Source organism: Erithacus rubecula, assembly GCF_903797595.1.
Source record: "Erithacus rubecula genome assembly, chromosome: 13".
NCBI classification, from domain to species: Eukaryota; Metazoa; Chordata; class Aves; order Passeriformes; family Muscicapidae; genus Erithacus; species Erithacus rubecula.
This window is the reverse complement of record NC_136665.1, coordinates 17,226,128-17,251,496: the sequence shown is the minus strand read 5'-3', so window position 1 is coordinate 17,251,496 and position 25,369 is coordinate 17,226,128. Positions and strand designations below refer to the sequence as shown.

The 25,369-nt window shown below is 41.3% G+C and overlaps 1 protein-coding gene across 5 annotated transcripts in view; it reads left to right on the top strand.

Annotated features, from left to right (window-relative positions):
* SHQ1 (SHQ1, H/ACA ribonucleoprotein assembly factor) overlaps positions 1-24,279 on the top strand; it is a 37,549-nt gene extending 13,270 nt beyond the window's left edge. For all 5 annotated transcript variants that reach the window (XM_079317354.1, XM_079317352.1, XM_079317353.1 and 2 more), the window contains exons 9-12: positions 195-248; positions 2,042-2,165; positions 4,688-4,808; positions 23,102-24,279. In XM_079317354.1, coding sequence (XP_079173480.1) covers positions 195-248; positions 2,042-2,165; positions 4,688-4,808; positions 23,102-23,750 — 948 coding nt within the window. In that variant the 3' untranslated portion in view covers positions 23,751-24,279. The remainder of the gene's footprint in view (positions 1-194; positions 249-2,041; positions 2,166-4,687; positions 4,809-23,101) is intronic.
* Positions 24,280-25,369: the final 1,090 nt, after the last annotated feature.

The following is a 25,369-nucleotide window of genomic DNA, read 5'->3' as shown; positions in this document are numbered from 1 at the left end:
TGAACTCAGTTATTCAACATCTGCATTGCAATCTAATTTTTAATGCTGTCCTGTGACCATTTCAATGCACATAATGTAATTACTGCTGCTTATTCACAAAGGTTCTCAAGTTGCTGCCAGAATGTTATCTTAAATAGCTTGCCAATAGTGTTGGGTTAGATAATTCTTGTTTAACTGTCTTCTCTTAAAATCAGGTTGAATCATCTTGGAACATCAGGAAACTGAGTGCAACATTGTGCTGGCTGGAGGTAAGGTAAATTTTGTGTTGTGTTTTTGTTGAATTACTTGGAGTTTTTTTAGTGTTTTGTGTTGTTTCTGTGCCAAGTTTTCTCTTTCAGTATTGAAGATTAATTAATTGTATATCCTGTTTTTAATGGTACCAGTAATTGGTTTCTGGGCACATATTGCTTTACCTGCTCCCTTCTTTTCAGCCTTGCTCTTGGAATGGTAAGGTTGGAAAAGACCTTTAAGATGCTCAGATCCAGCCATTACCAGCACAATCACCATGTTCACCATTAAACCCCATCCCTGGTTCAGTGTTAAATCTCTGGTTTAGTGCTGCTCCCCCTCTGGAATCAGCAGAGATCAGAGGAAACCCTGAATTCCATTCTCTCCACATTCAGATTATTCACTGGAAGCACCCAGGCCTGTGCAAAGAAGTTTTTACTGAGCTGGAGGTGGGAAGGACTTGACCTGGCTTGAAATCCATTAATTCTTAAAATACAGGAAGGTGGAAAGGACTCTCCCAGCTCAGTCCTGAAATGGCTGAGCCAGGTCTCACTTTGCAGGCTCAAAACTGGAATTGGACAGGGGTTTTTGGGCCCAGCCCTTCAGCCTTTTCCACTAGTGCTGAATCTTACATTCAGGTATAACTTGTCCTGTGATAACTGGTTTTCTTTTATTTTGAGTTCTGCAGTAGCAGGTTGCAAAGGGCAAGTTAAAATGCCCTGATTGCCTTAATTAATGATTTTTTTTTTTTCCCCCAGATCCATGATCTAACCTAGTGAAGGAGTTCTCTGCATGTGATAGAGCAGTTTTTGGTGTAGCCTGTGCTAACAGTGTATTTCACACCTAGAAAACTCACAATCCTGGCACCAAGCTGTTAGTAACTATCTCTGTTAGACAAAACCATCATTCTGTACAGAAAAAAATTGCCTCAGCTCTGGTTTGTTCAAGCTGACTGCCATTTTGCTGGTCATGGCATGTACACACCTTAGCCTCTAAATATTAAATCACAAACCATAAATGATTTAAATGCTTGCTGGTGACCAATTAAAATGAACAATGGCTTGAGGTACTCACAGAATCCAAAGAAATGCTGGCTGTCAGCAAAGTGCTTTTATTAATTTTAATAGATTGAGAGTTCAAGATGAAATAGGGTTTTTTTTAAATTAATTAATAAGTGGAGCATTTTGTCTTGAAGTGAAAGCTGGAAGGGAAATCACTCTTAAGAAAGTCTTTAATAACTCCTTAATGCTTCTGGCCTGACTAAATTAGAAGTGTTCCTCACTCATGAAAGAGGACAATGAACTGTTCTCCCCAGGCAGGTATATTTATCCCTGTCTTGAATATCTACAATTTTCATGAGAAGCACAGTCACATATCATTTTTAAAGATCTTATATGTACATATGTATTTGGTTAATATCATATGGATTTAATTTTTCTTTATTCTTAAAAGGTCTTTTATAGCTTCTCCTTAATATATATAATAATGTGGGACAGATGTAATTTATTGCTTTAATCTAAAGGATGGCAAAGTCTTGAGTGAGATGTTTTATTCCCATGTTCTCTACATTCCTTTTTTAATCCCAAACCACTAAAATGAACAGGACTCCTGTTACCTTACCATGCAAACTCCATGTGCAGTATCTTGTTTCTATTTAACGTGTACATTTCCATATCTATTCAAACACAGATTTTTAGAAGCATAATAAATCAAAATGTACTTTTTCTTTTTTTCCCCTTAATGTGCTATGGCTTTTTTCCTTAAAGGAAAGCAAGCACACTGACTAATTCAGATTTTTCCCTGCTGCACACAGAGTTTCTCCAGCATCCATGATGTCTTGGTGTCTTTTGGAAGAAGAGTGCTGTGCTATCCCCTGTACAGGCACTTTGGGCTGGTGACACGTGCCCTCAGTGACACAGTCATGATTCTGCAGCTGGGTGAGTGTTCAGGGACTGGCACTTGAACACAACCATCTTTATACCTTGGCTTATTAAAGTGACCTGCAACTTCTCTGTTTTGCATGAGTTACTTCTCTGAGAAAAGCAGCACATTTATTTTTTTGGACAGAAGGATCACTGAGCAATGCTTCAGTGGTTTATTTTAAATGCTTGTGAATTGCAGGATTGAAAACCCACACAAATGGCAATATTAATCTTTACTACTGCCAAAAACTGTTGCTGATTGAAAATCCCATTGACATTATAACAGTCAGGGAGTGAAGTTTTGAGGGGAAGATGGATGCTGTCCCTCCTCACTTATCTGCACTGCCTTATGTTGCTGTTCATAAGTGTGAAAAAGAAAATTCTGATAACAAAACTGCAGTGATGCAGTGCTGACAGCCTGTGGGGTTCTTTCTGAGTGGGACAGTACATGAGAGGTAAGAAATTTGCTTTTCTTTTAATGTCACCATGGAAAATGGTGTTCCAGTGAACATTCAGTGATCCAGTGACACATTGCCTGACTGGGTAAGTTATTTCCAGGATATTTTAATTTAAGAGTTTGTAGAGTTCTCTCCTCTGTCTCAATGCTGTTCTATCAAAAAGAAACAATAATAACAGAGCCCTTGAAAGTATGGGAAAACACACAGTGGTTTGTTGGGAAAAAGAATGTAAAATAGAGAGAGGACTTAAACTTTCCTTCCAAATACACAGTATTTGGAATACAAATTTCACAAGATGAAAGCTAGTAGAATTTCATGGTGGTGTAAAATCAGATTATCATATCAAATGGCACATACAGAGTTGGGGTCAAATTCTATCCTCATTTTGAGTTAGTTTTGAATGGAAAGAGGACTGAATTTCTGAATCTGTAAAATTCAGTTTCACGCTCTTGTCTGGCAGCTTTCTCAGCAAGGAACCCCAGAAAGATCCAGTGACCTGCAGATACTCTGATTTTCCTGTTACATACATTGGAAGCTTCTTTACTTTTAAACAAAATGAGTGGGGTTGGAAATCTGGCAAATTCACAGCCTCTCATTAGAAGCTCATTAAGCTACTATAATCCAAAACTTTTAATTTATGGAGAAAGACATTTTTAGTTGTGAATTAGTATAACATTCAGTGATGTACATTGTTACTTGGCAGATGAGTAACAGTAGTGGATGTTGGAAATTGTTTGGGCTGACAGCTTGACAGCTGGAACCTGAAAAAATCAGCAAATTTTTAATTCCACACATCATTTCTTTGTAAAAGAGCACACTTCTTTTTAGTCAAAATAGTGATGTCTGACAAGCATTGATGGAGATACAATTCAAAAGTTATTAGTTTTATTTGAGGTTTTAGGTTTTCTTTGCTGATTTGGTTTTCAAAACTAATGGTTTTTTTCTGTTCTTTTTGCCATGGCTTTTTGCTCTCCCCATTCCTCCTCCATCTTCCTCACCCTTAACTTTCATTCTCTGGCTGTACTTTTTCAGCATGGAACTACTTACAAATAAGCAAACAAATTTTGTGCTTGAACAGCAGGGGGAGTTCTGATCTTTTTTGTTTCCTTTTCTTTTTTTTTCCTCCTCTCCTCTAAATCTGTAAAATGTAATTTCATCCCTGTTCAGGTTTCATAGCCTAGGAGGAGCCAGCCTCTTGGGAGAGGGTTATTAGATTCCATTTGCAGTGGTGGCTGTTTTCATTTGAATGTGGGTTTTTTCCCCACCATTAAATGGTGAAAATATTTTTTTTTTTTTTAGTGTTCCAGCACTTAACCCTTTAAGAACTGTCATCTGAAAACTAAGGGAGGAGATTCCAGCTAATTGCAATGTTGCATATGAAGGAAAAGTCAAACTGACAACAGAAAGTTTTCTGGTTGTGGAGTGAGGACACATTTTTCATGTTTTACTGTATTTATTGACTGTGTGTCAAATGACTTCTTTCCTGAACCTGAAGTGAGGTGTTTTTTCATTTTGCCAAACTACTCTGTGACTAGCAGAAGTAGAAGTTGACCCTAATTCCAGGCCTGGTGTGCTGTTAGGTCATCATTACCTTGCCCCTCACAATTCCAGGTGCTTGGCCCTGCTGTGAGCTGTGTGTTCCCAGCACTGGTATCTGTATAGGCATAAAGGCAAAAATGCTCCTCTGTAGAGAGATGATAGGACATAACTCCATGTTATTTGTGAGCTACTTTTCAGCTTCATTTTCTTTATAAATGCAGTGCCCTGCCTGTCTGTGCCAGTTTGGGGCAGCAGAGCTGGAGCAGAAGCTGGGGGAAGGGGCTGCTTCAGCTGTAAAGAATTCCATGGCTGAGCCTGCAGCCTTGGCTCTGGCAGAGATTCCTGCTGGATGCAGAGATCCCCATCCCCAGGGATGTGCCTGCTGAAGGACAAAGTCACAGGGCTGCTCTTCCCAGCCTGGAAAGCAGCCCCACTTTCCAGGGTGGTAGATGCTGTGGTTATTAAACCCTCAGGTGTGAGGTGATAAAGATGATCTGTTAGGATTTCTTGTCAATCACAAAAACAAAAATCTCTTTCCAGGGAAAGCTGCAGTTTTGAAGTGTCTGCTGGACATTCACAAGATTTTTATGGAGAGTGACCCTGCCTACATCCTCAATGATCTCTTCATTACAGACTATTGCATCTGGATCCAGAAAGTCAAGTAAGTTCTTCAGCAGTTATTGGTGTAGCAGATGCTTTGAGCATTCCTCATCTGTGAACAAATATCAGTAAAATAAATTGTCTGCTATATATGAGAATATGATCAGTTTTTTCATTTAGTGACTGTCTGTTCAGCAGCTCTTGATACAGAAGCAAAGACATTCATTGCATGTTTTTAATACAGTCACACCATTGGAGAAGGGAGGGAGGAATTGGATTTTAAATAAAAATGTGAATTTTCACTAATAAGGGTTTGGGGGGAAAAAACAACTTTGGGGGAATTCTCACTCTATTGTGATCTTTCTTAGGAAAAGAAATGTTTATGCAGCACTTATGTAACTTCAGGATAAAGGCTGAAAGGAGTTTCCATTTCAAAACTGACAGCACATGCAAAGCATTCCCAGCTGCATGGAGCATTGATTTATGGGCTGTAGCAGTTGCATCAATTGATTATTAACACCAGAACAAGTGTCACAAATCCCCATGTGCTCTGTGCTCCTGCAGCTCTCCCTGGCACTGTGGGAAGCTTTGGCTTCCACTGCTTGAGAGGAAAGAGGGATTCTGCCACCTCCAGACAAAATCCCTGCACTTTTGTCTCACCTGTGTTCTTTTAATGGAGTAGCATGGCTTATTTCCAGAGTTTTGGGTAGTTCTCAGCCAGACTGGTTGGAATACCAGCATGCTTTAATGGCTTAAAACCAAAAGTATCAGTAGGAAAACAGTGGGAAGTGGATTAAATGATTAAAGCAAGCTGCATGTTCAAATCTTACTAAGCTTTATATTGTTCTTGTCAGATTTACTCTGTTTTTCCTACAGCCTTTGTATTATTTTTCCTTCCTTTTTATATCTTCACAGCCTTCTTTGAAAGCCCTCAAAAGGTGTGAGTTGGAACAGGCATGACTAATATACACACAAAAAATGTCATTGTCTTACTTGTTAATACAGCAATGCAGACTCCTGAACCAGTAGCTAAAATAGTCATTGTACTTAACAAGAGATTGTGGGAGATAAAATATCCAAAGTGCACAAGACAGTGCACAAGACAGTGAAGGGGATATAGAGGGAAGTTGGTAATAATTGTGTTCAGAAGGGGGAATGAGGCAGAGAATTGAGACAGCCTCTTATGTTTAGGTGTGACCTTAGCAGTACTTGTTGAATTAAAGACCCTCAATTCATAACTGTTCATAATAGTTTGTAAATGTTTATTCTTATTCTGTGTGCTTTCAGTGACTCTGTTCTTATAGATAATAATATATAAAATACTTCAAAACAATTACAGGTGTTTCCAAACCTTTCGATTCATCAATCCTGCTTGTTTCCTGAAACAGCCAGTTCATTTTACACTGAATTTGAGGAGGCCTTTTTCAACCACACCTTAAATGTGTAGGAAATTCACCAAGTATGGGGAAATTCAGGTTGAAGTTGAGTAGGAAAAGTGCAGTAAATAAAGGAGAAAGTTATTTCATGGGTCTTTCACAAAGAAATGAGTCATTAAACAGTAATACCTCTGCTGCCCATATCAATGAATATAATGTCTAGCAAGTCAGTCATAAAACCCAGTTTTCTTTAAATCCAGCCCAGGAAAATGCACAGTAGCTATAAGTGACTGATAGATTAACACATTTCCTCCCAGACTCTCACATTATGTCCCAGTTAAGCAGAACTGACAGCTGCTGGAAAGAGGGCAATTAAGCTATCTTATTGTCAGAGTGACATGGCACAATGGCTGTCTGTCATTAGGAGAGCAAGAGAGAGAGGAGCTGCAGAACCCAGTCCTATTTTTAGGCCTGAATCAGGACAGCATTTAAGCATATGCTGCAGTCATTGCTGTGCAGTTCAGCAGTGTTTGAAGTTCAGCAAGTGCAGAGGGATTGGGAACACTTGGTTTTGTTCCTTTATGTTGAAGGGAACAACTAAGCTCATTTGTCATTCAGGACATTGTGTGACAGGGTGATGATTTGTCTGTTCAAGGCAGGGGTCCCAGCTCCCCAGGGTGAGCACCTGGAGAGGGGAGTGAACATCTTCCCTAGCAGGGGAAGAAAGTTGTGCCATCCCTCTGTTAATTCCCTCTGAAGCACTGGCACAGTTTCCCAGAGAAGCTGTGGCTGTCCCTGGATCCCTGGGAGTGTCCAAGGCCAGGTTGGCCCCTGGGGCTTGGAGCACCCTGGGATGCTGGAATGTGTTTCTGTCCATGGCAGGGAGGTGAATTGAGATGAGCTTTAAGGTCCCTGCCCACCCAAACCATTCTGTGATTCTATATTTGCTGTTGTGGTGGAAGAGTTTTGGGAGAGGAAGGTGTTTGTGTGTTACTGTGGTGATCTTTCAGTGTTAGTTATTTCCATCACCAGTCAGTCTGGATGCTTCTACTGTTTTATTTCTTAGCTCTTACTTGCTCCAAACAGGCTTCATTAACTTATTTTCCCTCCATTTCCTTCTGTCTTTTTGTGGCTGAGGATACTCTCAAAATCCATGGAGGGTTTTCCTTTTCTGCTCATCTTTCCCTTGTTTCTAAGCAATAAACTCCTAGCAGAAGCTGGGGCCTCTTTTTAAACAGTTATAACAGACTGTAGGTTCTTTTTAGTGAAGAATCTGGGCACTTTAAAGCCAGCTGGAAATAAGCTCCTCAGCTCACCTGTGCTGGCACAGATCTCTGGGTTTAGGAAGGAAGTTTGGCACAGGCTAAACCATAATGGATATGCCCAGTGAAAGAGAGCACACAGTCCCATCCAGATGAAGAGAAACACCCCTGGTAGGTACTGGCTTTTATAAATATTGCATGTGGATACAAAATCCTTGCAGCCAGCAGTGTGTCAATAGCTGATTACAAATTTGATTTGAGATCATAGTTTGGCTGTGGGTAAATTAGAAGAATAAGTGAATGTGTCACTGGGCTGGCAAAAGCTGATTTATTTTAAGCACAGTGTATCCAGAACTGGAAATGATGAAGATGCTGAATAAAACACACACAGGTGGCTAATAGTCAGTTGAGGATGGGGACTTCAAGCTAGGTCTGGAATTCTAAAGATTTTTTTAGTTTTTTTTTTCTTCCCCCTCCCCAGAAAAATTACTAAATTTCTTTATTCAAATGCCCATTACTAAGAGAAAAGTAGATTCCAAAATGTCTTAGACAATGGAAGATATTAGCAAGTGTAGCTTAAGATTTCATCTTTCTGCTTGCTATTATAAAGCTAGTTTTACCTGCTCCAGGTTCCTAGAATTTCCCTTCAAGCTGCTTGTGAAATGACTATTAATAATTCCATCCACTGTGTAAACTGGCATGTAAATCCTTTTAAGTGTTGTTAGGTTTTGAAGAAAGGGAGCATGTTGCTCAGCCAAACTTATCAGAAAAGAGGGAAAAGTAAATGTTAACCTGGGTAACAAAAGCTTGACAAAGACCTATGGAGGCAGCTTGTGGTAAATCTCAGCAGGTGGTGTCAACATTTCTGTTGAAAAGCCAGATGCAGCCAGATGGAAAATTGCATCTTTAACCCCTGAGGTCATAATGACATGTCATCACTTCATTTGATCCCCCTGCTAAGTGAGCTTATCATCCACCCTGCTGTCACTTCTGTTATTGCTTTCATTTCCATAATAAAATTAAATTTAATTTGCCTGGTTTGCATGCTTTTGTTCTTTAGGTCCGAGCTTTTACAAGCTGCTCTGGTACATATGGCAGCCTCTCTGAGGTGAAATCAGAACTGAATTGGTGTTCTAAGTCTGGGCTTTCCTCCATCTTTCACACCTTCCTTTAAGCAGAAGGGGATGAGGGAGAGGAGAAGGATTTTTGGGGAAACCATTGGTCAGCTAATGGCTGCAGATGGGCAGCTGAGACAGGGCAATCCAGGTGTGCATTTACTGCAGGAGAGCTTTTTCTCCTTTGTCAGGAGTGTGTCTGTGCCCCCACAGGAGCTGTGTCCTTTAGAGCAGTCAGAATGGTTTCCCCACTCTCTTGCTGTGCTGGGGTTCCTTTGTGTGCCTGCTGTCCTTCTCCAGTGTTGGTGTTCCCCTCTGGGCCAGGCTCTGTTCACAGGGTGGGTTTGGCTGCTGTTGTGCCTGTGTGCCTGCTGGCATGACAGGGCTGGGAGGCTGAGCAGCTTCCTCAGCTCCTTGGCCAGGCAGGCAGCACAGGCACCCTGCTTAAGGGAACAGCTCCAGCCCATGGCAATTTCAAGTATTTTTACCAAATATTTACATGCATATTTAGCTTTAAACGTGTACCACTTTACTATTATAAATGTGTATTGTCTGTATTCCTGGATTGGAGGTGAAGCTGTGAGTGTTCCTGGCAGTTTTCCAGGGTTTAGTGCTCTCAGGATAGAACCACAGAGTGGTGTGCATTGGAAGGGACTGTGAAGATCATCCAGTGACAACCCTTTGCCATGGGCAGGGACACTTCCACGAGACCAGGTTACTCATCCATCCAGCCTGTTGTACAGCTGTTGCTTCTCATAGATTTATGGATCTGGTGTATGCAGGAGAAAGTTTGATCCCATATATGTTTCTCTACTTTTTAACTTCCCATAAGGTTATAAAGATCATTGTTTGTGTTGTATTCTGTAGTAGCTTCAACACGTGCAGTGAAGGAGAGCTGTGAGTGAAGGCAGCTGAGCTGTTAAATTGCTTTGCTGTGTTCTGTGCAACTCTGTCTGCAACTTTTGTTACCCTTCACAAATACGTGCTCTGCACCCTGAGACAAATGTGATATTGCTAATTTTGGTGACTGTAGGTGTAACGTGCCAGTTTGAGCATGGACTCCTTGATTTAAAGTAAAAACCAGGATTCCTGGTGGCATTTATACAATCTCTGTAAAAGCTGCTGTCTTCATTGGAACTAACTCAATTAAAATCAGACATTCCTGAGCATGTCATATTTGCTTCTCCTGGTTTGCAGGTGAGACAGCCCCTGAAAGGTGGGTTGGCCTCATAGGTCTGTTTTCCTTTTCATCTCTTCCTTACAATCGAAGCCTCCTCCTTGTTACACTGTAATTACCCAGTCTGAAGCCAGCAGGGAGCTGCTGCTTGATGTGTAGGATGTGAATTTCTCCTAAATAAATGTAGGATTAATTACATTCACAGCATGTCACGGAGGTGATGAGATCCACTGTGATTGTTCAGGCCCTTTTCTCTTTTCCCCAGGTTTCCTGAATCCCTTGTTTAATCAATACAGTGTAATGTTGCCCTGAAGTGTTAAGGCCTGATGCTGCAAAGGCATGAATGAGTCCAGGACTTTTGAGGGGAAAAAAAAAAAAAATAAGATTTAAGATACAGGATTTTTACTGCCTGTGTCACATCAGATCCTAAAGTGCACAAGGGAGTGAAGAACTCAGCTTTAAGTATTGTAGTTTCAGTCCATTGCGTTGGTTTTACCTCAGGCTTTTGCTGGAATTGGGAAAATATTTTGTAAAATACAAACATCTTTAAACTTCTATAGTCATATATGATCTTTCAATGAATGTAAATAGAATTTTAAGATACATTCTGATGGCACATTAAAATAATTTGTGAAATGGATCGTTTATCTGCAAACTGAAGAAATTTGATTTAGTTATTACTTGCTAAAAGCTGGAAAACTTGGGAAAAATGTTTTAAAGTGTGTAGAAAAGATCTTGATTGTGCCATGTTTGCAGCTGTTTCTTCTTGGCATTTTTGTTTTCTTTAGTGTTTTGGGGTTTTGAAAAGCTCAAAATACTTGAAAAGACACAAGCCAGGCTTTGAAAAGCCTTTTGGTTTTTTGTTTTTTTTTTGCTGCTTGTAGGATTGATACTCATAGATTAATAGAATGGTTTGGGCTGGAAGGGGCATTAAAGGGACACCTTCCAGCATCCCAGGGTGCTCCAGCCTGGCCTCCCACCTAAACCTGCCCATACTCATGAAGTCCTGTTTCACCTTTATGGCATTTTCCTTTTCCTAGGGAGGGTTTAATTGTGACATTTGAAACTCAGCACTGTCCTGATAAATGAGTGACTGGAGTTACTCCTGTAGCATCAGCACCTCCACTGTGAAAATACTGAGTTCAGATGGCATTCAGGAACAAAACTGTCCTAAAAGGTTTTTAAATGGTGCACTGCTAATGATAGTTTATTAAATTTTTTATTTGTGATGGTGGGAAAGAAGGAATGTGTTAACACATAATAAAAATGAGTTGGTACTTCATTCTCAAATGTTAGAGGAATATGCTAATTTCAGCTGTTAACCTCCTGGATCCAGCAGCCATGGTTCCAAAGAACAAAGGCATAAGCAGTAATATATTCTGGAGGAAAATCCTGCCTCTTGGCTCTGTGGGATTAATCTGATTTGTAGAGCACGTTTAAAGCCCTTCATGCAGCTGAGGGAAAATGCCCCTGGTGTGTTGTGTTCCACTGTGGTGGAGGGTCATGGGCAGCTGCTCCCTGCTCTGCCTGCTTTGGGTTTGACTTCACCTTCATTGCTGCCCATGTCAGCCTTAGGTTAGTGGAGGCTGCAGTAGTTTCAGGTTTGATTAAAACTCCAATTTTCAGGGTGTGTGGTGCAGAGAAAAGCCAAATTGTTTTCATGGTGCTGCTTTGAAAGCAGCTTTGCCATTAGTGTGTGTTTCTAGCTTATGTTCTGCTGTAGCCAGTTGTTATCAGGTAGTGTAACAGCCCCTCACAAAACCCCTTCACTTGATCTGTTTTGATCTGTTTTGCAGTGAGAGGATTATATTTCTGACTATAGCTTTTTAATGACTGTATCATTGTGGATGCACTGAAGCCACATAATTCACTGCCCCCACTCCCTGCAAAACAAAAAACCTATTTTGAAGATTTTTTTAATTTGAAGGCTGTTAATTGCTTTGCTGTTCTGCTTCTGTGAGAGCCCTGCAGGTACAAGGACAAACCCCAAACCTTGGTGCTGCTGATGCCACACCTGGGGCACAGTGAGGGGTTTCTCAGGCTGCACCCTGACTGTCCTGTGAGGACTTCTGCAATCCCCAATTATTGTAGCTCAGGACTACAATCCCCAATTATTGTAATTCCTTCTTAGCAGGTTTTACAAGCTGGCATTACTGCTGCTGGCAGGCAGTTCAGTGTGCAGCACTGTTTGCTGCCTGCTTGGAGTGCTCATGCTGTGCTGGGTTTGCTTCCCATTCACTTCCTTGGTGGCCTGGAGTGCTGAATTAACTTTGAGCTGTCCCAGCTGCTCTTACCAATAATGAGAGTGGCTACTTCACATGTTCTTTGAGATTCATTTAATGCATATTTAAAAATCTGTAAGAAAATACATAATGCCTCCTGTTAGATTTTTTTTGTGGCATTGTTACTTATTTTAAGGTATAAAATGAATTGCACAAGCTGCCCCAGAGTTGCCTTAAGTGCTTATTTGAACAATGTGCATTTTAATACAAGTGAGTCTAAAATGACACATTCAGTAAAAGCTTGTAGAGCACAATTATGGATTAGAGAATAAAAGACAGTTGAGGGCAACAGCATCAGGAAAATAGGTTGGGTCATGCTTGAGAACAGTTTGAACCTGAGCAGGTGAGAGGGTGAGTGCACTTCAGCTGAAGAAGCAGAGTGGTATCATTTAGAAGAAGGAAGTGGCATGACCTTAAAATGCATCATTTGTAAGACTGTGTTAAAACACTGATTCTAGTGCTTGTTCAAAAAGATGTTGAAAAATGGAGAGGATTAAGGGGGGAAATACTTCATGAATGTAAATGTCTGAGTGACCTGTGTTAAGCCAAGACATCAAATAAATTGGTAAGAAAATTAAAGGTTGGTTAGGACTTGTCTGCAAGTATGATGGGACAGAGATTTCAGGTTTTAGCCATTGAGCTGTATTAAAAAAAAAAAAAAAAACAAACAAAAAAAAACCAAACAAAAAGCCCCACATGGTCTATTTGAATAGGAAAAATTCAGGCAGCAATAAATTCTCACATTTTCCTAGTAAAAAGTAATTAACTCATTCTTCCTGTGTTGTTGGGTAATTCTCTATACTCTTACTTGTTTCTAGCAAAATTGCACAGCTCAGATAAACACCTTTTGGTTCAAACCTGAGCTCTGGGTCTGATACAGAAAGTATTGGAGATTCTGAGCCATTTATTATGCTACTAAAACAGGAAATGCTACCATTTTCCTTAAAACTTAGGTAGGTCTTTACCAGTTTATCAAAGAGTGTGTTGAGTGTTGGTAGAACCCCCAAATTTATTTATTTTCATACCAGGCAATCTGCTCTTACATCTTAGATCACAGTTCTTGCATTTAAAAACAGCAACTAATAATTTGCAGGCACATTCTATGTGCCTCCTCTTTCAGTGTTTTGATGCATGTTCATACAATTTGTTTGTTTGCTGCCTTAGGTCCTGCATCTTGTCTAATGCCTGAGCTGTCATTTCAGGTGTGTGAAAAGCAGGAGGTGCACACAGAGCACTTGTAAATAACAATACCCAACTAATCTAGTACACTGATTTAAGAGCCTTGAGGCAAAACACTGCCCTGAGGGCTCAGAAAGGTGATAGACAGGTGTGTATAATGCCAGAAATTCCCCCTCATGTATGTTTTAGCAAGCCCTGTAAAACATGGATTTTTAACAAGGGATTTAATCTCTCCTTCCAGCTGCTAGCTGCAGTTTCCTTTGATGTTTTTGCTCTCCTGCCCTCTGTTGTTTTTTCTTATTTATTCCATCACTTTTCTATAGCTCAGATTCCTTCAGGCTGTGTCTGAATGTGCCTTGCTGTGGGCAGAGAAGGCAAAAGAAGAAAGCCATTTTTTTGCCCCCTCAGGCTACTGCTTTGATTTTCCAAAGTTGTTGGGAGGCAGTTCCTGTGTGCCTGCAGAAGGGTCAGTGATCTGTGTCATGTCTTTTCAGGCAGCACAGCTCAGCTGGCTGGATTTCTGGTTTGATGAGGGGAAGGATGAGCTCGTGCAGTCCTTGCTTTTCTGAGCAGGTGGAATGTGCAGCTCTGGTCCAAGGGGGAAGCTGAGCTCCAGGCTGGGAACATCTCACTGCTTTGTTTCCAACCTGCTCAGCAGCCAGCTTAGCAGTAATAATAATAACAATAATTTTTATGAGGCATGATCATGAAATCAGAACAGTTTGGTTTGGGAGGGACCTTTACAGGCATCCAGTCCAAGCCTCCTGCAGTGAGCTGGGACATCTTCAACTCAGGTTACTCCAAGCCTTGTCCAACCTGGCCTTGAATATTTCCAGCTTCTCTGGGCAACCTTTTCCAGTGTTTTATCATCCTGTTTGTTAAAAACTGTTCTTACATCTAATCCAGCTGTACCCTGGTGCAGTTTTGAGCCATCCCCCTTGTTCAGTGGTGCCCCAGAGCAGCTGGGAACAGTTACCCAAACACACCAGGGGATGTGGCAGGAGCTGGGGGCAGGCTGTTCACCTCAGGCCCTTGCAAACATCTGCCTTCCTGCCAGGAGTTTGCAGGGTTTGGTGTCTTTTCCTGTTCAGGCTGTGAGATGAGAATGAACTGAAGGGCTGCAGGTGGTGTTTTCCCTTCCAGGTGTCAGTCACACTGATGGAGCAGTGGAGGAGTTGAACTCTGATCAGCCCCACTGTGTTGTTTGATAAAGAGGTGGGATCATGTTGAAGTAATGTTTGTAATTGTACCTTCAAGCCTGTTCCCTGCCATTGTTGTTATTTTTGTAATACAGGACTTTGCTAGCATTATCCTGGCACTAAAACTCACATTTTCTGCCCTGCTGTGTGAGTACCTTTCATTCCCATGCTGTGACACAAATTGTCTGATTTGCAGCATGAGAGGAGCTTTCTCCTGCATCACCAGCAGTGTTGGTGATGACCAAGTTCTAGGTAATGGCAGCAAAGAAACTCGAGGGAGATGGGGCTAATGCAGAGCAGTTGTCAGTGTTCCATTTCTGTAGCACAGCCAATATTACTGTCATTTTATAAAATCTCTCTCTGCATCTGTTTTGTGGTGAGTTATCTATTCATCTTTCATTATTTGTGTTTATCCTATATGACTTTGGAAGCTGTGCCATTATTAGATGTTTGGACTGGCTGCAACTTACTGGAGCTATTTTGGCAACAGAGCTCCATTAAACTGTTCTTAAAACATATAAATACTCTTCAGTTTCTTTTTATAGTCCAATATTAATTCCAAGTCTGTTTTCTCTTACGAATATTTTCATAATATCATCTACATAAGTAAGCTGTACTTGATTTCTTTTATAATCCATGATCTGTTTGGTTTCAACTTATCAAAAAGACCAAGTAATGAAAGTAAGATGTTATATTGGAAAGCTTCATCTGTTTTTTAAATATTTATAAATGTGAAGTTCAGCTCATGCAGTATTTAGATTCATTATGAAAGAAGCACTGTGGAATTTCAGAATAAATATGGGGGGAAAGTCACTTGAAACATTCAGACTTACTAACATAAAAGAAGTCACTTAAATTGAAACGATGGTGCTGTGTTTTACATTTGATTTATGGTTAACAAACTGTAATACTTTAAGCTATGTAGATAGCAGTTCATGTTTACAAGACTGCCAGTTGGATTGCAGTGCAAGTACATCACTCTCTTGGTTTCAGAATCCACCTAATGCCCTTTGAAAGCCAGGATCCCAAGATTAAAGCATTTTATGTTCCCCTTAAGCTGGCTGGATTCTCCCCATCAGCCCTTGTTTATGGGGCAGGGCTGTGTTTTGTCACCTGCACAGAAAGGGGGGTTCTCCTGTCCAGGGGAGTCTCTTGGAGCTGCATTTCTGCTTTTCTGCTCCTCTCCATTTGGAGCAGGGGCATCTTGCTCACAGGGAGATGCATTTTTTTGAACCCAGCATTCATTTTTCAGTGTGATTTTCCTGTTTGCAATGAAGATTTGCTGTGCAGGGAATGCTTTTCCAGTCTCTCCTTTGTCTGGTATCTGTGAGGAAAGCAGGAAAAAAAGACTTTATGAACTTCCCAACCCAAGCCTTGTGCTCTTGTCCCTTCCCCTCATCCTTGGACATCTCCACCAGGCACGAGGAGTATCCAGAGCTGGAATCAGCAGGATCAGCTGGCTGGTGGGTGCTGCCCTGGCTCCCACCAAGGCAAGACACAATAGCTGTGTCCTGCCAGCCTTGTCCCAGGAGGCTCATTGTTCATCCCTCTGCTTATTTTCATGAAATATGTAGGAATTCAAAGATCTTTAAATTCTAGTTGCTCTTCAATTTGATGAAGTTGCCTGCTGTTTCCAGGAGTTGTTAGAAAGGAAATGATTAACAGTCAGTGTGGACATGGACAGTGTGACTGTGTAAGGCTGGGTTATTTAGGCTAAAAATCAGAGTCCATCATCTTCAGGGACAGCATGAATTCCTACCTGCAGTTTCATAAAAGATCTTGCACAGACTGGGCACTTTTTTTTTTTTTTTTTGAGTACTGACTTAAAGTTTAGAAATTAAGTAGTCTTTGATGTGTTGGGGAGATGGTTTGTTTCTTTCCTATGAAAACAGTGATTAATCCAGGACTAATTCCTGTGAACAAATGTTGTGGTTTTGCTGTTGTGTTTACCCTCATCTGTCTTTTGTTGCAGATAAGGTAAAAGATTAGTTAAAGTTTAGGTCAATTTTTACCCAAGTTCTGAAGAAAATGGTCCTGTTATTCTGTTACTCACATTCTTCCATTATCTTCTGTGCTCATTGATCAGAGCTAATGAGATTTTAATGGAGTTATTTATGGCTTCTCCCTCTTACTATAAAAGTGAATAATAAACTGAGCACATGAAACTGTTGGATGGTGCTGTTTGTTTTTATCTCTGTTAATTGTATGACCTGTTCTGTGATTCTTTCAGATCTCCTAAGCCAAGTGGGGTGTGATGAGCTAACCAGCTAATAAAGGCTGGAAAGAACTTTAGTAGATGTTACTTATTCATCCTTGTGAGGATTATGAAATATTTTCTGTGCTCTTCTGCTCCTTTGCTACCACTTTTGTTCAGGTGCTGTGTGTATTTTTCAGTTCATGCCTTAAACTTCATGGTAGTATTGGGCTTTAAGTTTTAGCCTGAAAAGAATAGTTGTGTTCCCAGATATGGATTAAATAAAATCTGTGCACAAATTGCCCAAACTTGTGGGGAATTGGGTACAAGTATGTAGTGAGGTACTTTAGCAATAAAAACAGTGTAAAGTTAGTTGTTGTCATGGTCTGTAATACAGCAGTGTGCATGCCAGGCAAAGTGGGTGACTATTAACACCAAGATTACTCTCTGCTCAGAATTTCCTTTGGAACTTCTTGGGAGTATTTTTGTTCCCTGATCTTGAACTGGCTTTTTCAAAGCTATTTCACTATGATTGGAGGTCACTGACTAGTGTATAATTGAAGCACTCATTATAAATAACCTTGAAAGTGAAATATTAAATGGTGAAATATGTGAGATGCTATAAAACACACTCTAAAGGATGTAATTGAGCCTTACTCTCATGTCTCCAGGCAGATTCTGAGGCTCAAGTTCTTTTGTAACCCATGACTTCTTAAAGAGTGGTTTGGGCAAATGGATGGTGCCTTTAGTGTGATGATTTTCTTATTATTGCACCTACATGTCCATTTGTAATGGTTCTTTTCCTGAACTGGAGGGGTTTTGTGATCTAACCTCATTGTTGGACCATTTAAGCCATTTTGTGCCTGTTGACTCGAGCTGTTCCTGCATTAATGAATTCTGCTTTAGTATTCAACACCATCATCTTTATTGCTCCTGTGTCTTACCAGTCAGAACTGATCAAACCTAGACTCTTTCATGTCTTGAATATTTTATTAAAATCAAATTGTCTGTCAATTCTGTATCATAAGAATTCAATCTTCTTTTTTTTTTTTTTTTTTTTCCCCAAGCTGCCTCAAAGTGCATATCAGGTGTGGAGGGATGTTTCTCATTGTTAGTTGACTTTCTGGAGGAATCATTGCTTTTGGGCTAAACCCCTGAAGTTTAAGTACAAGTTCTGTCACAGCCATTTGTGAATGTGCCTTTCCTCTGCTTTATCCTCCCCCCCTGGCTCTCAGAATATGCTGATCTGTGACCAGGGTGATCTCAGCTACCAGCTTCAAGGTTTCCCCAAAATCACCAGTTTGGTTGCTCCAGTAACTGTTTGGCACTAGATAGAAGCTGCATCTGAATTTTAAAGCAAAGAAAAATATTTTCTTCTTGATGGACTAGTCAAGTTCTTTGCCAACTGTGTCATTCTTGTATGAGCTCACTTTCTTACCTTCTGCTTTTGTGTTTGCCTGTAACTTGCTGATTGTCCTGCTTTGAGAGAATTTGGGCTTAACTGCCACAGGAATATGAATTTCCAAAAGAACTGTGACAGACTTCCATGGGGAGTTCATTTGGCATTATCTGGAGACTGGACATTGAACAGTGTCTCTTCATACCCCTGATGTGTGGGCAGATAAGGCTTGGGCTGGAAATGATGGATGGAATCCAGCAAGAACCACTGTGGGCAGGGGGAAAATGTGACCATCTGAAGGGTGTGGAGAGCCTGTCCCTTTTAGGTGTCCTTTTGTTTCCTGCAGAAACACCAGTGATGTCCTATTGCAGCCTGTCCTCAGCCAGTCTTGGTGGCAAGGAGAAAATGTCATTATTCCTTGTAGTTTAACTGACATTTCAATGTCTTGCAGATAGTAAATTTGCACACACTCTATCTGAGCTGCTGAGACTCTGGGATAATATCTGGTGATGTCTGAGATAATATTAACTCTAGAACTGTCTTAATACTTGCAGTGCCTCTGGCTAAATGAATAATTGTGGGAAATTGTAAGCAGTGCTGCCAGGTATGTAATTTGGAACACATTTGAAGTGGGGTTACTGGTCTGGTTGTATTGCTTGGTATCTAATCTGTTTTATCAGAGAAAGAGGCTGGCTGTGAAACTTTCTCTCCTGAGTTTTGCCAGGCCTTGTGGAGAAAGGCAGTGTAAATATAGCCTGATACTTTCTCTTTAAACTTGGTAACTGCTTGTATGTTAAAGATATAAAATTAAGGCTCTTGTGATGCAACAGACAGGAAGCCTTGTGCTAATGCAGCAGCTTTACTGTGAGTTGGATCCTGTGTGTCCAGAGCTCCTGCTGAGTGGAGATAAGTTAAATAAGTGCCCTTTGTGTGTGTGTCAGCCCTGCTGAGTGGCACAGCAGGCTGCTGGTTTGTGTTTGGCTGCATCCTGAGGAGCTGCAGGCCCAGCAGGGCTGGCTGCTGGCAGGGACACAGCCCTGCCTGTGCCCAGCCCAGGGCACGTCTGCGCTTGACATCGCTGCTGCTCTGAGACTTGTTTATCTTGCCTGCAAGGCTTAAAGTAATTAATGGAAAGTGTTCCACACTCTCAAACAGGGCTCAGCAGCCCTGTGAGCTGAGTCCTGCCAGCATGGAGCACTGATTCCCACTGGATCACTGAGTGAGCCCTAACCACGTGTGAGCAACGTAATTTGTAGTTAATTCCGAGATGAGTTAGGTCCCATTCACACACCAGGCTGGCCAGCAGAGCTGCTGTTTGTGACACTGAGGGTCCTGTGCTTCCTTCCCAGCTGTGCTGGGGCAGGAGCAGCTTGATGTGCCCTGCTGTCAGTGTTTGTGATGCTGAGGGTCCTGTGCTTGGTTCCTTTTCAGCTGTGCTGGGGCAGCAGCAGCTTGATGTGCCCTGGCAGCTCTGAGCTGTCACTTGGCCAGGGCTGAGCCAGGGGAGATAGCAGGGAGACTCTGCTGGGTTTTGCCATGTCTTACACCTTGTTTACACAGAACTTGAGAACAGGGGATGTTGGTATACATCTGTGAATGCAAAGCCAATTTGATGGGCCAGTAGAAATAATCCTTCTATTGTTTACAAAAACAAAAGCAAGCTGGAGCTTGTGCCTGTGCAGGAAAAGTCACTTTCTATTCCACAGCAGGATGTTACTGACTCCAGCTTTGGGATGCTGTGCTGCCAGTGTGAATCTCTGATAGAACCATGGGATGGTTTGGGTTGAGGGGACCTTAAAGATCAGCCAGTTTCACCTTCCACTGTCCCAGAGTGCAGCCACAGCTGTGCTGGGCAGTGACATTCACTCCCATGCTTGCAATTATCTCCAGAGTGTTTTAGATCTATAATTCCCCTGTCATGATTGAGTATGCAGTGCCACTACCATTCAGAATGAGGAGCAGACTGCTGATTTTAATATTTTCAACCTCTCTTTGAGTTGTTTGGTCTTTTTAACATAACTGCTAAAGCAAGAGTGCTGCATGTAAGGAAAGTACCAGGCAGATGGGAAGGTCTGAGCTATTAACACTCTTTCTTTAAACATTTTTCTTATGTAGTGCTGACTGATGGACATAGAAATAAATATGCTTCTGTACACTTTCTTCATTATTTGGGGACAAAAGGATTTTGTGGCTGGATGTGCTCCCTACCCAAGTCCTTCATTTGTTTTTTACTGTCAGTGACTGGGTTGTTTTTTGTCTTCCCTACCAGCTTATGTGAAATCTTCCTTGGAAACAATCAAATCCCTGATGTCTGTCTGCAGTGAGACTTTTTCCTCATAGCTCTATGTTCTGGAGATAACAGCTATCTTGACTCTTCAGATCCTGGTGCTCTCTGTGCTCCCTGGAACAAGCAGAACTGGAGCTTGTAGGAATTTGGCTTTACCTGGAGTTGTGTCCTGCTCTGCTCCCACCCTGGTTGTCACTCAGTCTCAGTCCTGCAGTCAGTCCCATCACCATCTCTTCTCCTCCTGCTGCCACAGGTGGCCTTTGCTGTAAATCTCTAATGATTTCCCTTTCCTGTTGCCATAATCCTCTTTTCTTTTTCTCACAGTTCTATCCATCTCCCTTTATTTGTGAAATCTCCTTTGATTCTTTGTTCTTTTCAGCCCAGTTTTACTCCTTTATAATCTAAGATCTGTAGAACAAGACTTTTTTTTCTTCTTCTAGCACCTGAAGAAACTCTCCTGTGCCTAGACAAGGATTACTGTAGTTCTGTCTTGGAATTTTAATTCCAGACTACATGGACAAGCCCCGAGATGCTTCTCTTATCTGTTCCTCAAAGCTATGCATTAAACAAAACATGCATCTGATCAGTTTAACCTGTAATTAAACATTTTCCTTAAGCAACTGACATTGTGATAACTAATAATTATCATGTGTAGCACCTTTAAAACCTATTATGCATGTTTATGTAAGAACACTATTACCATAATAATAAGATATCATTACCACAAATGTGCATGCTGAATGAGCATGTCTTAAAGTAATCATGGATTCCATTAATCATACTTGAAAAATTAAAGTATTTGCTGTCTAATCTCTCAAACACTACTCCAAAGATTTTTGGAAACAGCAGGGCCTATTTACTGCAGGTCTCTCTACACAAGATCTCATTTCTGGTGTCTCATTTTTGTTTTCCTGAATTGTTGCTTATCTTTCACTTTGGGAAACCATCAGCTCAGAGCCACCTTCTCCTTTTGAAAGCATTTCCATGCTGATTTTTAGTCTGTTTGCCTCCTGTTTTTTTTTTTTGTCCAGGGAGTGCTGCCACCTTTTCTTAAAGCTGATGTGAAATACACTCCTGAAACTTGGTTCTCCTTCAAATTAGATAATTTCCTTAAAGGAGATGAACTGATGGCTAATTGTAATTTACTTATTTGCACAGGGGCAGAAAAGAAACAACCCTGTTCTTCAAGTGTTCTTTGTTGTTTTGTTTTTTTAAAATGCAAAATTGCAGAGTTGGGGAGTGGAGTTTTTTGGGTTTATGTATAAAATTGCTTAGAGGTGACAGTTTTGAATTTCTCTCATATTGAAAAGTTGAATTCTATAGATTCTGGATGAGCAGAGTAAAAGTTGGGAAGAAGCATTTGAAATGAGACTTCTTTTGTAGAGTCAGAATATTTGGTGTTGGAAGGGACCTTTAAAGGCCACCTGGTCCAACCCCCATGCAATGAACAGGGACATCAAATATCTGATGTGGCCAAGAGTTAAAAAACAACTTACTGCTTTAGGCAAAGACAACTTACTGCCTTAGCTTTTGATTTGAAAATTCTAGAAATGTAAATTGTTTTCTGTTGCTTTACTTCTGGGAAAGTTGTTTCTCAGTTTCCTAGTCTGTGGGTTGAACTAAGGAAGTCTAGTGTGTTTTATTCAAAGTTTTTAAAGCATTTAAATATTGCACTGTCTAAAACATGTAAGAAGCTGCACTGAAATTCCCTTCCCCCACTTAAAAAATACAATTCCTAGGAGCAAAAAAAAAAAAAAAAAAAAAAAAAGTGGAAGCATCTATGTTATACTGAGTAATTATGCCCCCTGGGAAATAGAATATAAAGATCTTTAAAATCATTCAGTGAGAGAACAAGCACTTGAAGCTGTGCCTGGCAGGGGCCGTGCATCACATCCCCAGTCCCTGCTCCAGTGTCTGTGCTGTGCCTGCAGGTTCACAGCCCTGGCAGAGGAAATGAAACCCAGGCAGTTACTGCAGGATTTATAGCAGACCTGCTGCTGCAGGAAGTGGTGAAAAGCTGATTGATAGTCTGAGGTAAAACTCCACAACAAGAAACAGGATGTATGTTTGGGTTTTTATACCCGTTTTCCCCTCTGCCCTCACCCCCCTCTGTTTTGAGGCACTCTCTTACTTTTTTAGTCTCTGTTTATAAATCCATGGTGCCCTTTTCTGGTAAAGCACGTGCTGGCTTCCAGCACTCGAGGAAATGGATGGGACTGGACCAGAGATTTGAAGCCAATGTGGTGTGTCTGCTTTATTAGGGGCATTTATCTAAACGGTCCTGTTACTCCTGCTGAATTATATTTCAGCAGGATTCCAAGTGAAGGGTGAAGTACATCTGCAGCCAGAGTTCTGAACTCCTGCTGTGCTCGTGGGTGCACCAGGCTGGCTGGGAGAGGAGGAGCATGGATCACTAATCAGCCCTATTCTCCTGGTTCACATGCATTTCACAGATATATCTGGGAGGGTAGGAAACCAACGTGATTTTGCTGCTCATAAACTTCAGCCAGCCAGCCCTGTGCTTGCAGAATGTGGCTGCTAAAGGCAGCAAACCTGAAAAGCTTTGTTCTGAAATCTCTTCTCCCTCACTGTGCACTGCTGAAGCATCCAGCAGCAGGATCTTTCAGGAAGGTATCCTCAAAGCCTTTCAGTGGGCTATTGTCTAACCCTGTGGGGAAAAGTTACCCTAAATAATTGTTATTATGAATCCTTCTGATTTTTTTCCCCCTCCTGTAACATTGACTTTTACAATCAGTATTGAAGAAGAAACTCATTTACATACTAAGCAAACAGAAAAAAAAAATGTTTAAGATTCGTGTTGTCGCTATCAAATGGGAAAGTTCTGTTTGTCAGGTTCAATAACATATCTTGTTCTTTGTTAAAGGTCAAAAAAGTTGGCTGCACTCTGCGAGTCCTTGCAGAAAGCCACGCTGAGCAAGTGCCACATGGGGCTGGAGCTGGAGGAGCTGGAAGCAGCAGCAGAGCTGGTGCAGGAGGAGGAGCAGGCGCTAAAAGCTGCTGGCACAGTTTCCAAGCAACAGCTGCTTTGCTCCCAGTCGGAGCCGAGTGACTCTGGAGCATCCAGCAGCACTTCATCATCTGAGACAGAAGGCTCTGATTCAGATGAGCAGGAGCCCTCCACCAGTGAAGATGGGGAAGGGAATTCTTTCCGAGGCACGCTGCAGGAGGAGAGCACAGCTCCAGTTGTTGACTGTAATGGATCAAGGCAGGGCACAGGCACCTCGGCCCTGGAGGGCGGCGGTGCAGAATCAGAGGGTGCCTTGCACTCTCCAGCTCCTCCTGGAAAACTGCTGGAAGAATTAGAAATGCAAATCCACTCTGCAATGAGACTTTCAGAGCAGCCTGAAGGATTGGCTACTGCAGGCTGCGTTTCACAGGAACAAGAAGAAAGCCCTGTACCCGAGCCTGACAGATTTTCAGAAGATGCTGCTGGCAAGGGAAATTTCTTGGAGGTGTCTCCCAAGCCAAACCCTTTGCTTTTTCTCTGTAGCACAAATGAAGGTGAAGACTAAAGGACTGTGCAGGAGCACAGTGTGACCCACGAGCTCACAGCTTGTTCCATAATGAGCTGTCCCAAGGCTGTCCTGTGCTGCACAAAAATGTTTTTCTTTTTTGTTGGAGGACAAGATTGCTTTGAAAAGAACTGATAGGACTGTGTGCTACTCTTACAGTTAATTTTTATTTTTCTTCAATTCAACAGAGTCTCATATTTGATGTGAGAATGTATAATTTCAATAAATGTCTGGAAACTGTTTTCATTAAGCTTTATTCAGTGATAGAATGATGTCCTAATCAAATACAACTGAAATGACTCATTTTAATTTTCTTTAGCTGTTAGGGTTTACTTGAAAAATATCCTCATTATGTTTGTATAAACTTGTTTATGACACTGTACTGTTATTTTTCAATGCTTCATAGCAAACAACTTCAAATAATGCTTCTAAGTTTAGAAGTTTAAATACTGATGGCAAATTATTTAAAATTATATAAATTCTGTATTTTTTGTACAAAATAAAGGAAATTTCTATGCCATCAATACAAGATCAGTGGTTGTGTCTTTTGTCTAAGAGAGAAATTTCTATCTCTGCAGTTCTTCCATAAGTTCTTTCAGCAGATTTGTTACATATTAATTATTTTGTGCTGTTTTTGAAATGGTTCTGTGTTCCTTCTGTTTGCTGTTTAAAGAACAGAAATCCCAATTATTTAATGTTTCCCTACAGATGCTCTTAGTTCCACCACATCAGTGTGAACCAAAGTGAAGGAACACCACTGTGTGTGGATCTTGGAACAGGACTGAGAGCAAACCTGGCCTGGGTAGTCCTGGCTTTGTTAGTCTGTCCCACAGCTTTGGCCAACTTATTTGTCCTTTTTTTGCCTTTAAAATGTTCAAATTATCCAGTCAGGTTAGTACAGTTTGCTAGCTAATTTGTCACTGAAATCAGGTGGCAGCTCCCCATCATCTGCTTTTTTTGTTAGCTAGTTTCTGCAGGAGGATTTGGGAAGATGGAATGTGCATCACCACGTTTGGCTCAGCAGGGGCACAGATCCAACAGGAGCACCTGATTCACTCCTCTGGAGAAGCAAGTTTTGATTACTTTTCAACCTTTTATTCTATTAAAAAGTGTATAAAACCCCTAAGTTAAAGGACTTACTCTTCCCCAGTGCTGTTCCCTGCTGGAAAGCAGCAGGTGAGCTCTGTTCCTGCAGCAGTGAGAGCTGCAACCCTCACCTGCCAATATTTTTTATGTTCTTAAATACCTGCTGGTCGTTTAATCAGTCTCTGTGTTCTGTTCCCTGGGGGAGAAACCTTTCCCATCCTGTGTGGCAGGGAGCACTTATTCTTCTAAATGCCAGCAATAAAATCCACACTGGAGCTGCCAAAGTCTGATAGAAGGGGGGAAATGCACTTCAGAAAAAAAAGAGCAATGGTTCTGCTCTCCCCACATTGCAGGGGTGAACTCAGAACTTCTGCAGCTGATCAGGGGCTGGAGAAAACTGTGTAAGATTGTGTTTTCTGGTTGTGGAGCTGATAAGGGATGTTGATTGCTGTGGATTGATGGATGGTGATTTTATGTGACCTCTGTAGGGGTGGGGTGTGAAGTTATTGCATGTGGGGTGATTGGAATTTCAC